Below are 13,047 nucleotides of genomic sequence, written 5' to 3' on the forward strand. Positions count from 1 at the left end.
ATTCATTCTTTTCCTCTCTCCCTCTCTCTCTCCCCTTCTCTTTGTGGTATTTCTGCTTTTAAAGACCGTCAACACTTCTAGGCCAGAAGGGATTAGACCACACAGCGAAGTCACTGACAGGTGGCCATCTCATTAACTCAGCTCTCAACTAACATAAGAAAAAGAGGATCACAGGCACCAATGGTCACCGATTAGACATTGTTTTTGCTATATAGAGGGAGCAAGTAGCTACAAGGACAGTGTGGCTTTAATCAAAGAAACATTGAAACAAGTTTTACTCTTCCTCAAAAGGCACTTTGTGGTGTTCTTCCCCCAGTACTGCAAAGCAAACACATTTGCCAAACAGACAACAGTGGATCTTGTTTAACAAGGACGCTGGGACCATGGAATTGACCTTATCAGTTTCCAACAAAAATCCCATCCAAGAATATGAATGTTCCACATTCTGTTTTTACCATCGGTAAAACTATTTTTTTCAAAGGAATAAGTTTCATGCACAATTAAATGAAACAGGGCAAATATTCCAAACCAAATTTGTTTTTAAATACTTTGATAACGACTTTAATTTCAGTGCCAGAGAAGGGAATGAATGGAAGTTATGATACTCGAGAAGACATGGCACTACCAGTAAGTTCCAAGAGCTTTGTAGTTTGCCATCTCGTTTACTTTTTTCTTTTTAAACCACCTTCAATGTTTCAGAAGACAATACATGGAAACAAATAGAATGGATAAGAGACAAAGTTCACATGGTAACAAATCTTTTAATTCTCATATAATTTTTTTTCTTTCTGTGTTACACAGCAAAATAATACAAACTTCTCCATGGCGTGTTACAGGACAGTCAACGCATGACTGTCATTGGGCATTGGTCAAGTATTCATTCCATTCCACATTGTATTTCTATTGAAGTTTGGGGATTTCAGTGGTTCCTCCAAAAAGGGAACCGACTGAATGCAGAAGAGGGCTCAAGTTTCAAGGGGAAACTAATTGTCATCATGGCTTTCACACTGACACAAAAATGATTCTCAACAAGAGGAGAAAGCCTTGCGAGACAACAACCATTTCCATTCTATATTCAAAGTGTCAGTTCCTTCTCATTGGTGAATTGTCTAAACGTCTATTAGACCAAGTTGATGAAGTCCAGATGGGTTGTATCCATTGAAGATGGAAATTGAATAGATTATCTTTAGAGCTAGGTGGTGGAATTGGGAAGATTGTAGAGGTCAGGTCTAAGGGCGCAGTCTTCATCACCAATGATGCTTCTTGAGACGATGTTGCTCTGTAAAGGAGAACAATTAAAGATACACATTTGTGAGATGCTTTAGAGGAAAGGTTGAATCCCAGATGAAAAGAAACCTGTGAGCTTTCTCTTTGTTTTATTTCAGTTTGGAAGAATATCATAGATAAGATCTTCTCTGAAAAAGACTGCTCTTCAAATGCCCTCATATTCAAAATATGATGAGAAATAGCTGAGAAGATTGGACCTAACTTTCGTGAGCAAGGGGTTTTCAGCAGGATTGAGCTAATATCTTATCTTTTCCTATGATTCTCTAACCTCACAGTATCAACCCAGAGATGCCAACCTCTTGACACAAAAAAAACCAGACTGAGTATTCTAAAAAGTCAGATTTTGGAGAGAAAAATCAGATTTTCACGAAAACTCGACACTACCACTTGCCTGTCGGCCCCGGGCCAGTAAAATTTCAGAAAAATTTAATGAGAAAACTTTAAAGCAAAGATTTTGTTGGGGTTGCGGGGGTTTACTTGTACATGTTTCTATGCGATTCCGCCAATTTTATGGGTTTTAAATTTATTTATTTTTAAGGATGTTTTTGTTTTTTTGTTTTGGAAAAAAAGAGATGAAAAATCGTATTTTAAGATTTTAAAATCATATTTCACTCTTATTATCGTACTAAATACAATTTAATCGTACTGGTTGGCATCTCTGTCAACCAACTCTTTTGTAGTACATTATCAACCATTCCAAATTGCTTCGTTTCGTTCAGTGCCTTACAATGTGTTACTTACAATGTAGAAAGAGGTTGAGAGGATAGAGGACATGCATTTCAATGATTGATAAGACAACAAAACAGTAACATGGAAATACATCATAGGGCCATGGTAATGAAATGAACCTCTACAAAAATTCTTTCAGTACAATGTGAACATGCTCCATATCATTACAATGTGAACATGGCCTATAATCGGCTAAATATTTGCATGATGAAACACATTTATAAGACAACCATCTAAAAATTGAATAATGACATTGTCTTTTCAATTTAAAGAAAATAATGTTGAGGTCTATGATTACTTTCAATACTCCCTTCTACCTCACATACATTTAAGTCAATGAATTATTTTCATTTAATTGTCACTAAAAACATGTATGAAACATTGATCCTAACTGCTAAGACAAGGTGGTAGATTTTAAAAGTTTAAATATTGCTTACTTTCAACTTAGTTATATAAGTGGTATGAATGTTTATTTTATCGTCAAAACATGTCCTAAGGTATTTGAAATTCTTCCTTATTTCAAGAATAATTTTCTGGAAAGCAACTTCAAATGTCATGAAATCTTTGTAACTGGTGCATTATCAGGCCGAGTAAATTGTCTTTACTCAGCAATTTCAACACATCAGTTTTAATGTAGCACTGTTGCTTGGCCTGAGACTGCCAAAGATCCTTACCAATTGGCAAAGAGGGCTGAATAGGTTCAAATACAGTGCAAAATGATAATAACCTGCATAAAGATGCTTTGGTGTTCCTAAACCATTACACCTAGAGTGTAACAAAGCGAGTTTTAAAGGGCAATCCAACATTTGTAGTGAGTTGATTTGAAGGAAAGAAGAAGAAATAGAAATATCGCAAGATCCATTGGGTAAAGCAATTTGATGCCAAGACCACCCCTGTATGTTCAAAGGAGGGACATGCTCTATATCATTACAATGAGAACATGACCTATAATCAGCAAAACATTTGCTTGATGAAACACATGTATAAGACAATAATCTAAAATTTGAATATTGACATTGTCTTTTCGATTTACAGAAACAAACTTTTGAGGTCTATGATTACTTTCAATTCTCTCTTCTTCCTCACATAAGTGAATAAATTCTTTTCATTTGAGATTATTTCCCACTAATATGAAACATTAGTCCTAACTGCTAAAACAATGCGACAGATTTTAACAGTTTAAATATTACTTACTTTCAACCTTGAAGCGCCACATGTAGTTAAGAATGACAAAAGTTGCTATAAACTGGCCAACTGGAGCCACATTGCCTCGTACTACATTGATGTATTTGTTGTAGTACCTCGTGCGGCCTGTATTTATAGAAAGGAAAAAAACACTAACTTTTCAACTTAGTGAAACAAAAGCTAACATAATCTTAAAGAAAAGAAATATGATACACATTTCACAATGTAACAAGTATGGAATAGATCACAAGTGATGAGGAGCAGTAAAATTGCAACATATGATTACCTACAGATTCATTGTCAGCATTGGTATTTGACACCCCAGGGCAAATAATGAGTTAATCAAAAAATCAGAACAAATGAGAATTAGTAAATACTTGTGTCATTCAAGTCACACTCTTGAGCTAAATTGTCTGCTTTTCTTTCATATTCTTTCTCTAGTTGGAAAATATATAAATATAGCATCCTCATTAATCTTTCTCTGATAGTCTCCATAAAATTGAAGCACTTTGGTACTGATAAATGTAGTTAAATAAGTGATATGAATGTGTTTTATTATTATCATTATTAGGGGAAAAGGGTAAACCAAGACCCTCGTCAAAATATGTCCTTAGGTATTTGAAATTCTTCCTTATTTCAAGAACAATTTTCTGGAAAGCAATTTCAAATTTCACAAAATCTTTGTAACTGGTGCATTATCAGTCTGAGTAAATTGTCTTTTCTCAGCAACGTCAACACATCAGTTTTAATTTAGCACTGTTGCTTGGCCTGAGACTGCCAAAGATCCTTACCAATTGGCAAAGAGGGCTGAATAGGTTCAAATACAGTGCAAAATAATAATAAACTGCATAAAGATAATTGGTGTTCCTAAACCATTCCCCTAGAGTGCTACAAAGAGAGTTTTAAAGGGCAATCCAACCTTTGTAGTGAGTTGATTTGTAGGAAAGCAGACAAATTAGAGAAACAGAATGGCAAAGCTTGATATAAATTGGACCAATAATAAAGAAATTCATGAATGTTTGATCACTACATCTGTGCGAATCTCAAATTGACAATTTAGTCAGTGGCTTCCGCTTGTGATTTATACAAAAGTATCATTAATTTGTTTTTCTTTCTCTTAATAAGCGCTTTCTCCCAAGAGGCACACAGGTATATTATGGATAGCATTTCATCATAGGTCCTCTAAAGTGAAAAGACCTTCCTGCATTATACATTTTGAAAATGAAAATTTTAGTCACGTTTGTGGGTGGAAAGAAATGGGAAAGTTGTCCAGCAATGCGTAACAGTGACATAACCAATTCAGCCAATTTGGAGTACCTATACAGTGATTACAACTTTCAAAAATGCATAACTTTCTTATTTATTAGCTTATTTTGTTCAAACCTTCATTAGTCTGCTTCCCTGATTTGTCAACTTTCTTTAAAAGTAGTTGTCTATTAAAGACCGTCATTACTACTGGGCCAGAAGGAATTAGACCACACAGCAAGGTCACTGACAGGTGGCTATCTCATTAAACTCAGCTCTCAACTAACATAAGAAAAAGAGGATCATGGGGGACCAACAGGCACCAATTGGGGAAGTTTTCTATATAGAGGAAGCAAGTAGCTACAAGTAGGACAGTGGGGCTTTAAGGTTGGATTTTCCTTGGAAAATTTGGACCAAGGGTAAAGCAATTTGATGCCAAGAACAACCCTGCGTCAGCCCCCATCCCCCTCATATTACGCTGCCAGTGATCTTACCTCTTCCAAAAGCTCTGACGAGACCTCCTGGTGTGAAGGAACAGGTTGATAACCACTTAGGCAGCTGACCAAGCTTCACCTCACTCAGCCTCAACTCTGCAACAGCTACAAAATAAACATGGACAATGCAGTCAGTCAAATGATTTTGATATTTTGAATGCACTCCTCACAGAAAATATGATCTACACAAATTGTTCACACTAAGCTTAAGGTAATATAGGAGTTAGGTTAGTGGAAGGACAATTGGCAGAAGAAAAAAAAAATCACTTGAACAAAACTATTTCAGAAAAGGATATCAATATGTGAAATAAAATGCTGAAAGATTGAGGTGCTTATTCCCCACACGAGGAGAACTGGGGCAAGTACAAGTGTACATTGCTTCAAAAGCTATGCAATTTCAAAATGTTTTCTTTATGTGGGGCTTGTGGGCAATGTCTCTGAAAATGTGAGAAGACAATAGAATTAATCAAGAAAGGGGACATAAATGAAGCTTTGGGGAGTTGGAAAATATGTTACTATTTATCTAATTTCTCATTCCAACTCATATCTGGAAGATGACTGCACCCTCTCCTCCTTCCCCCTCCGTAAAAAAAAGTCTTACATAACTTTTTTTTTAAGTTTAAAAAATTCTCATTTTCGTCATCTTTAAATTTAAGGTACAATATTGCAAGTTGTGCTGAAATGTTTGTTGATTTTAAGTGTGTACCTATGCTGAGTGTGCGTCAGTTATATGTGAAGTGCGTCACCTGTTTAAAGCATGTCAGTGTATTATGTAATATTACGTATTGGCATTGCCATTACGTTTAAGTCAGGTAGGCCCTCTCTCACTAAAATTCAAAGCCGCTCAAGCAGCTCCGCCAATCTCATTGGCTAAGAGAGAGCGAGAGATTGTAAACTAAGTGCACAGCGCTCAATGCGGAAAGTTCTACGTGGAGTGTAGGACTACAAGTGTGCAAGGTTTGTCGTGTGTGGAAAAAAGGATGTCCCAACATTTTATTTTTTGCTTGCCGGTTTCATCGCAGAATTTGCTATAGAATGTCAGCATCGATAATTGACACCCCAGGACAACTAATGATTTAATCAAGAAATTAGAACAAATGAAAATTAGTAAATACTTGTGTTATTCAAGTCACACTCTTGAGCTAAATTATCTGCTTTTCTTTCATATTCTTCCTCTAGTTGTAAATATATTAAAAAGGCATCCTAATTAAACTTTCTCTGATAGTCTCCAAAAATTAAGGCACTATGGTACTGATGAATGTATTTAAAAAGTGATATGAATGTGTTTTATTATTATCATTCTTAGGGAAAACTTTAAACAAAGCCCCTTGTCAAAATATGTCTCAAGTTATTTGAAATTCTTCCTTATTTCAAGAATAATTTTCTGGATAGTGTCATGAAATCTTTGTAACTGGTGCATTATCACTGAGTAAATTGTCTTTACTCAGCAACATCAACACATCAGTTTCAATGTAGCACTGTTGCTTGGCCCGAGACTGCCAAAGATCCTTACCAATTGGCAAAGAGGGCAGAATAGGTTTAAATACAGTGCAAAATAATAATAACCTGCATAAATAAAGATGCTTTCTCATTGGCTAAGAGAAAGAGAGGGCGAGATTGTAAACTAAGTGCACAGCGCTCAATGCGGAAAGTTCTATGTGGTAAATTACAAGTGTGCAAGGTTTGTCGTGTGGAAAAAGGATGTCCCAACATTTTTTTTTTTTGGTTAGTCTAACTTTATTTACATCACTCTTCATGCAGAGGTCAGAGCTACCAAGTGTCACGCATTAGGCGTGACATCACGCATTTGGAGGGTCTGGAAATGCTCTCACGCAAGGCGCGCACGCTAGATTTAGGAAAAAGGCTATACCTTATACGTGTGTTATACCCTCGCACGCTCGCTTGTGCGCCGAAAAAATTAAAATGTCACGCATTGCCGATCTTTGAACTTGGCGTCTCTGAGAGCAGTAGGGGCGCTGGTCCGAGAATAAGGATCGTCTTCCTAAACGAGGATCGTCTTCGTAAACACGGACCGATGCGTCCTCAAAAATAAGGACCGTCTGCATTTTTGCAGACGTTTCATATTTTTGATCGGTGCATTGGCAATGCAAAAAACGGATTCTGCAATGATTTTCTTGATGCATTTTACATTGACATTGTACAGAGACTTTCACATTATAAGCAATAAATCCTTGGGAAGACGGACAAACCATAAAAGTAGACGGTGAACTAGGGTTATTTTCCCCCGGGGAATCCATTTTTGGCATCGCCAGCAGGCCGTTCTGTAACATGAAACCCCCAGAGCGCCGATGAAAAAAAACATCCTCAAAAATGCAGACAACCCTTATTTTTGAAGACGCATTTTGTCCTCGTTTATGAGGATATCCTTGTTTATGAGGACGATCCTCATTCTTGGACCAGTAGGGGCGCTGGTCCGAGAATGAGGATCTTACGCACCCAAGCGTCCGGAAAAATAAGGATCGTCCGCATTTTCGTAGATGTTTCTGATCTGCACGTTGGCCATGCGAAAAACAAATTCTGGAATGAAACCAGCAAGCTTTTTTCGCGGACGATCCTTAACTTATTTTTTAGGACGATAATGTCCGCGTTTATGCAGACGATCCTCATTCTCGGACCAGCGCCCCTACTGCTAATTACACTTTAAAATTTTTATTGTCAATATCATATTTAATTTAATATTTATTGATAATTCATGCCATAAGTCACCAAGCTTAGCCTACCCTAGACCGAATTTTCCGTCTCTTTCGTTCGTTAGCCTCTTATTGGGGTAGGGTCGGCCGGCTCTCTCTTTAGAGACGGAAACCGTCTAGGCCTATACACATTCCCTTGATAACGCCACGGCCATTTCAGGTCGTAGCGTTTTGCCCCCAAAATCCCCCAAAATGTCATTTTACCTCGTGCATGTTATATTGTAAATTAGGCCTAGACTCTAGGCTATAATAATTCAGTTCCACTTACCAACTTGACTGAAATAATCCGTTTAATGGTGCCTTTTAAGGAAATTATGGGTCAAAATCGACATCCATGTTGAAAATCTTGCAAGCCGTGTTAAACTCTCGCTGCCGGAGTCATCTAAATCAATCTCATCCCTTCTAGTCTACGCCGAAGGCAAAATGATTATTAGGGTGTCTGATCGCGCACCCGATGTTGTGTGCTAAAATTCTTCCCATAGAGATTACATGCATCCCTATGCAGCCTACGTGCATTGCGCAACCATGCAAAAAAAGTCAATTTTTTTTTTTCAAATCGAGATTCAAACCTTTATCAGTTGTGATCCTGAAGGTGATAATCAATGAATGAGGTGTCATATGAAAGAGCAGGTGAATTCCAATATTTCCAAAGGGGCGTAGCCCCCGAAATTCTAAAAATATCTTGGTCAAAACAGCAATTTAAACATTGTGTCCTGGCTAACTCTGAGGTTTGTCACTTTTGAGATATGACGCCCCGATCGATAAGTAGTCCCAGTCCTAAGGAACAATTCTATGTGATTATATTTTCGCTAGCCCCCAGGGATCACAACTGATAACAGTTTAAAAATACCCTTCTCGCTATTTGGTGGATCAGCTAATTAGGGGGCGTGCGCTCCGCTCAGTCCAAACCATGGTTACATCGCGTAACATCTCCGCGCACGAACGAAACCCCAAATTCAATTACACATTATAGTGACTGAAATTATGGTTGGCAATTCCCTCGATAAACCCGGAAGTGAATACACGTTACAGTCAATGGCAATATCGCGGAGACTTTCTCCGCGATATTGCCATTGACTATAACGTGCATTCACTTCCGGGTTTATTGTGCGACGAACGCCAACCATACTAGTCAATCGCACATGTCGCGGAGACAGCGTAGCTCAAGCTGCAAGTCGCGGATTGGCTTAGCAGCATGCGTACGATATGCATACGCTTGCATATCGCGCGATACAGCTGTTTGGCTGAATTTAGCAAAACAACATCAATCTGCGTGGACGTCTTTTTCGTCGATTTTGACCAAAATGATATGAATATACCAGCGTTTTGGAGGGGCTGTAACTTTTGATAGAAACATCGGTGAGACTTGAAATTTGAAATGTATTATTCTGATAACATTTTTGATTCAAATATCAAACAAAAATGGTGAAAAACGATCCCAAATTGAAAAATCGTTCAGACACCCTATGATTATGAAGGAAAAACTGTGATAACGCCATTACGAACGTGTAGATGGCGCACAGTTTTTCCTTCATAATCATTTTGCCTTCGGCGTAGACTAGAAGGGATGAGATTGATTTAGATGACTCCGGCAGCGAGAGTTTAACACGGCTTGCAAGATTTTCAACATGGATGTCGATTTTGACCCATAATTTCCTTAAAAGGGACCATTAAACGGATTATTTCAGTCAAGTTGGTAAGTGGAACTGAATTATTATAGCCTAGGCCTAATTTACAATATAACATGCACGAGGTAAAATGACATTTTGGGGGATTTTGGGGGCAAAACGCTACGACCTGAAATGGCCGTGGCGTTATCAAGGGAATGTGTATAGACGGTTTCCGTCTCTAAAGAGAGAGCCGGCCGACCCTACCCCAATAAGAGGCTAACGAACGAAAGAGACGGAAAATTCGGTCTAAGCCTACCCCTGGGCTCTGCCCTGGCCCTGCCCACCAAGCGCGAGCAGTGAAATGTGCCTGCTTATGATTTGCCAAAAAGTACCGGCACCTGCACCAGTGCCATGGCGGTGTGCTGCGGAGCTGAGCGACTCGTGCAAGCTCACTGGTTTAAACCCGGGTTTAAACATTTACAGTTCGTTCATAGAGTCTAGTGGAAGTATGTGGGGGTATTAATGTATAGGTATATAAAGTAAATATCACTCATAATGCAGAATCACTCAATCAACATTCATCATGACTCAATAACTCAAATAATCATGATTCAAAAGGAAGTACTAAAATTTCTTTACCTTTGTCCGCCATGTTGGAATTTGACTTGGACCTGCGGATGAATATGGCATGAAAGAGTATCGGTAAACTCGGCGTCAATCGAGGGTTTATTTTATTGGCCCATGAATATGTTGCAATGAGGACTGTGTCTCGCTGGGTGACATTATATTTATATGCTTCTTTTTTTTCTTCTGAGTCGTATATGCCTAAGACTTGCAAATCTAAGTTGCTCCCTGTATACTGGTTGGAACGACTTACTAAGCGGTGGAAACGACTTTAAAGTGATGGGAAAGCCTTATGAGTGGTGGGAACGACGTTCTGCAATACTTTTTGCGGTCGAAATCGGAACTTTTTTTTTAGTAATTTGGCTTTATTTTTTGCGCTCGATATCCAAATGATTTCTTGCAATTATTTTTAGTTAGAAATAAAAACTGAAATTATGTATAAGTTTATTGCTCGAAATAATTCATGACATTAAATCTTGATAGCCCTATTAAGAATTGCCAAATTTAAATTTTTTATGTTAAGAATTTAAATCTTGAATATATCAAATAATGAATTATATTATTGTTGATAATATTAATACCACGAATTTTTGTTTTGTCATGCTTTTTCCCTCCACAGGGATTTTATTGATTTTCATTTGCAACAAATTAATAAACATAATATTCAAGGTAATTCATATTTATAACATGAATAAAATTGACTACTCAGGATACAAATATTTGTTGAACTGTGAGTCAGAAGACATACATATTTTCAATAATGGATTTCTGATATTCATTAACAACACAAATGGAAGAAACAATATAAAAGAGACATATTATCACGAAATATGGACGCAACTCGATCGGTCCTCACAATGGCCAAACTTAAAAAATGAAGAGAATATGCATATAATCAGGGGCGGCGAGTTCCCCCCCCCCCCCTCCGGCCCGGTCATAAAAAGAAATCGTCGCCCCTGATATATTGATTGATTGATTGATTGATTGATTTGTATTCGCCAAACTTCCGACATTCAACAACACAAGAATAACAGACGGTCAGCTTGAAGTCGAACGGGGTAACCCATGAAAGCCGGAGAGCTTATCTCCAGTGGGGTCCCCGACATACATGTGAAATTAATGAGTTAAAATAGTAATATTTACAGACAGATAAGAAAAATACATATTAAAGATGATAATGATGATAATAATAATAAACTGATGATAGAAATGATAATAAGTATATGAAGAAAAGAAGACGGCCAACAGTTCAAGCTTGAACGCTGTATCTAATATGATTAATTTAAAAATAAAGTTTGAATATCCTCAAAAATACAAATTCATAGATTAAATTATATTAAGAGTTAGTAATCATTATAAATACTACACCAGGTCCTGTCTAAATCCTTTACTTTTACTCAGACAATTCGGCCCAATTTGTTTGCCCCGATGATCGCGGATAACGTTGACTGATCGCTTATGATATTTATAACATAATGCCTATCGAAATCTAAACTATTGAATTTCATAAACCTTAAGAAAAAGGTACATACCCCGTGCTTAATTATTATACATGACTTTATTTTATAACACACTTGGGGCGAAAACTGTTCCCTTTCTCTAGTTTAAGGGGGGAGGGGGGCATACCACGTCATATTGATCAGAACAAGCTTTTTTTTATATATATATAATATATAAGACTCCAATCGACAAATTAAACAGTTTATATTACTTGACATATTATAGCCTACCATGCAGACAACCACCAATACAAAATAAGGGAACGGGAACCAATGTGTGTGTTTGTGTGTGTGTGTGGGGGGGGGGGGTAGCTGTCTAAAAATGGCATGCGGTAAATGTTCAACATATAGGGTTGAAAAGGAAACAAGATTCAGATGTATGTAATATTGGGGAAGTTATTTTGAGAAGCGGAAAAAAGGATAACTGGAGTTTAGTGGATACAAAAGAGTATGATATTTTAATGCAGTTTAACGGTACTGTGAAGCTGTTCAGGGATTTATTATCGAAGAAGATTAAGTATATTTTATAGAGAAGTTACAAAATGTATTTGTTTTGCAGATTCAGTACGATGGACGGGGATTTTCAGATTTTTCAAATGAAGTATAGGGAGGTATTTGGTAGGCCTGGGAAAGTTACTCTTGTTATAACAAACTAAGAGAAATTCAATATAAACTGCTTTTATGGAGCTATTATACACTAGAGAACACTTTGTTGGAGTGCTCATTTTTAAGGAAAAGATTGAAACATATATGTATTTACAGTTGTTCTTGGAGTGTGTACATGTTCAAAGGTTATGACAGAATGTAATAGCTAAGTTTGAGCTAAGGGAATTAAGGTCTGTCGATTGGGAGAATATTCATATAGGGTTGTCTGGTAATTAATTCCTCACGAATATAAATATATTTAATATAATTATTTTTGTAATTAAATATTGGATATGATGCAGGGGAAAGTCCGTAATATTGTCTTAGGGTGATTAACAAAATGAACTGTTGGAATATAGGGAAGAATCAAAGAATATTACAAAGTGAGGGGAGGTAAATTAATATTAAATTTACAAAAGTGTGAACAAGTGAAAATTTCATGAACTTTGAACACTGGATTATTATAGCCTAGTTTTAATAATGTATTCATTTTTTAAACAATAACTATTCCGTCGCTCCAATTTTGGGTGTTCTGCTGAGACTATAGGTCTATGAACAGTGTATGGTGTGTCTGCGGGGGGTCCATTCGCTGTTCATAAGGACCGTTATTCATAAGGGACGCTATTCATAAGGACCGCTATAACGTGGAACTTCCCATACCTGCAGGTCCGCTATTCATAATGGTAAAAGAGGGTAACTATTCATAAAGAAATAAGGTTCGTTAATCATAAGGACCGCTATTAATAATGTGAGATGAGGGTCGCTATTAATACGAAATGAGATTCGTTACTCATAAGGGTCGCTATTATAACACGAGAAAAAGGTCGCTATTCATAATACAAGAAGAGGGTCGCTATTCATAATACGAAATGAGGTTCATTACTCTTAAGGGTCGCTATTCATAATACGAAATGAGGTTCGCAAATCATAATACCACGGGAGGGTCGCTATTCATAACAGGAGAAGAGGGTCACTATTCATAATAGGAGAAGAGGGTCGCTCTTCATAATAGGAAAAG

At 37.2% G+C, this 13,047-nt stretch overlaps 1 protein-coding gene across 1 annotated transcript; it reads right to left on the bottom strand.

Annotated features, from left to right (window-relative positions):
* Window positions 1-741: 741 nt before the first annotated feature.
* On the bottom strand, window positions 742-10,028 carry LOC115924262 (ATP synthase subunit f, mitochondrial-like). The gene is made up of 4 exons (XM_030986360.1): window positions 9,901-10,028; window positions 4,941-5,045; window positions 3,211-3,327; window positions 742-1,279 (listed from the first exon to the last, which is right to left on the bottom strand). Exons 1-4 carry the CDS (start codon window positions 9,911-9,913, stop codon window positions 1,248-1,250), a joined length of 267 nt encoding a protein of 88 aa, XP_030842220.1. The 5' UTR covers window positions 9,914-10,028; the 3' UTR covers window positions 742-1,247.
* Between the last annotated feature and the right edge of the window lie 3,019 nt (window positions 10,029-13,047).

The sequence above is a fragment of the Strongylocentrotus purpuratus genome, unplaced genomic scaffold (assembly GCF_000002235.5).
Source record: "Strongylocentrotus purpuratus isolate Spur 01 unplaced genomic scaffold, Spur_5.0 spur5_contig_837, whole genome shotgun sequence".
NCBI classification, from domain to species: Eukaryota; Metazoa; Echinodermata; class Echinoidea; order Camarodonta; family Strongylocentrotidae; genus Strongylocentrotus; species Strongylocentrotus purpuratus.

Excerpts from the sequence above, each read along its gene's own strand:
- LOC115924262 (XM_030986360.1), bottom strand. Across the intron at positions 3,328-4,940 it reads CGTCAGAGCTTTTGGAAGAG|GCCGCACGAGGTACTACAAC; the intron begins GTAAGATCACTG and ends CTATAAATACAG. Across the intron at positions 1,280-3,210 it reads GTGGCGCTTCAAGGTTGAAA|AGCAACATCGTCTCAAGAAG; the intron begins GTAAGTAATATT and ends TCTCCTTTACAG.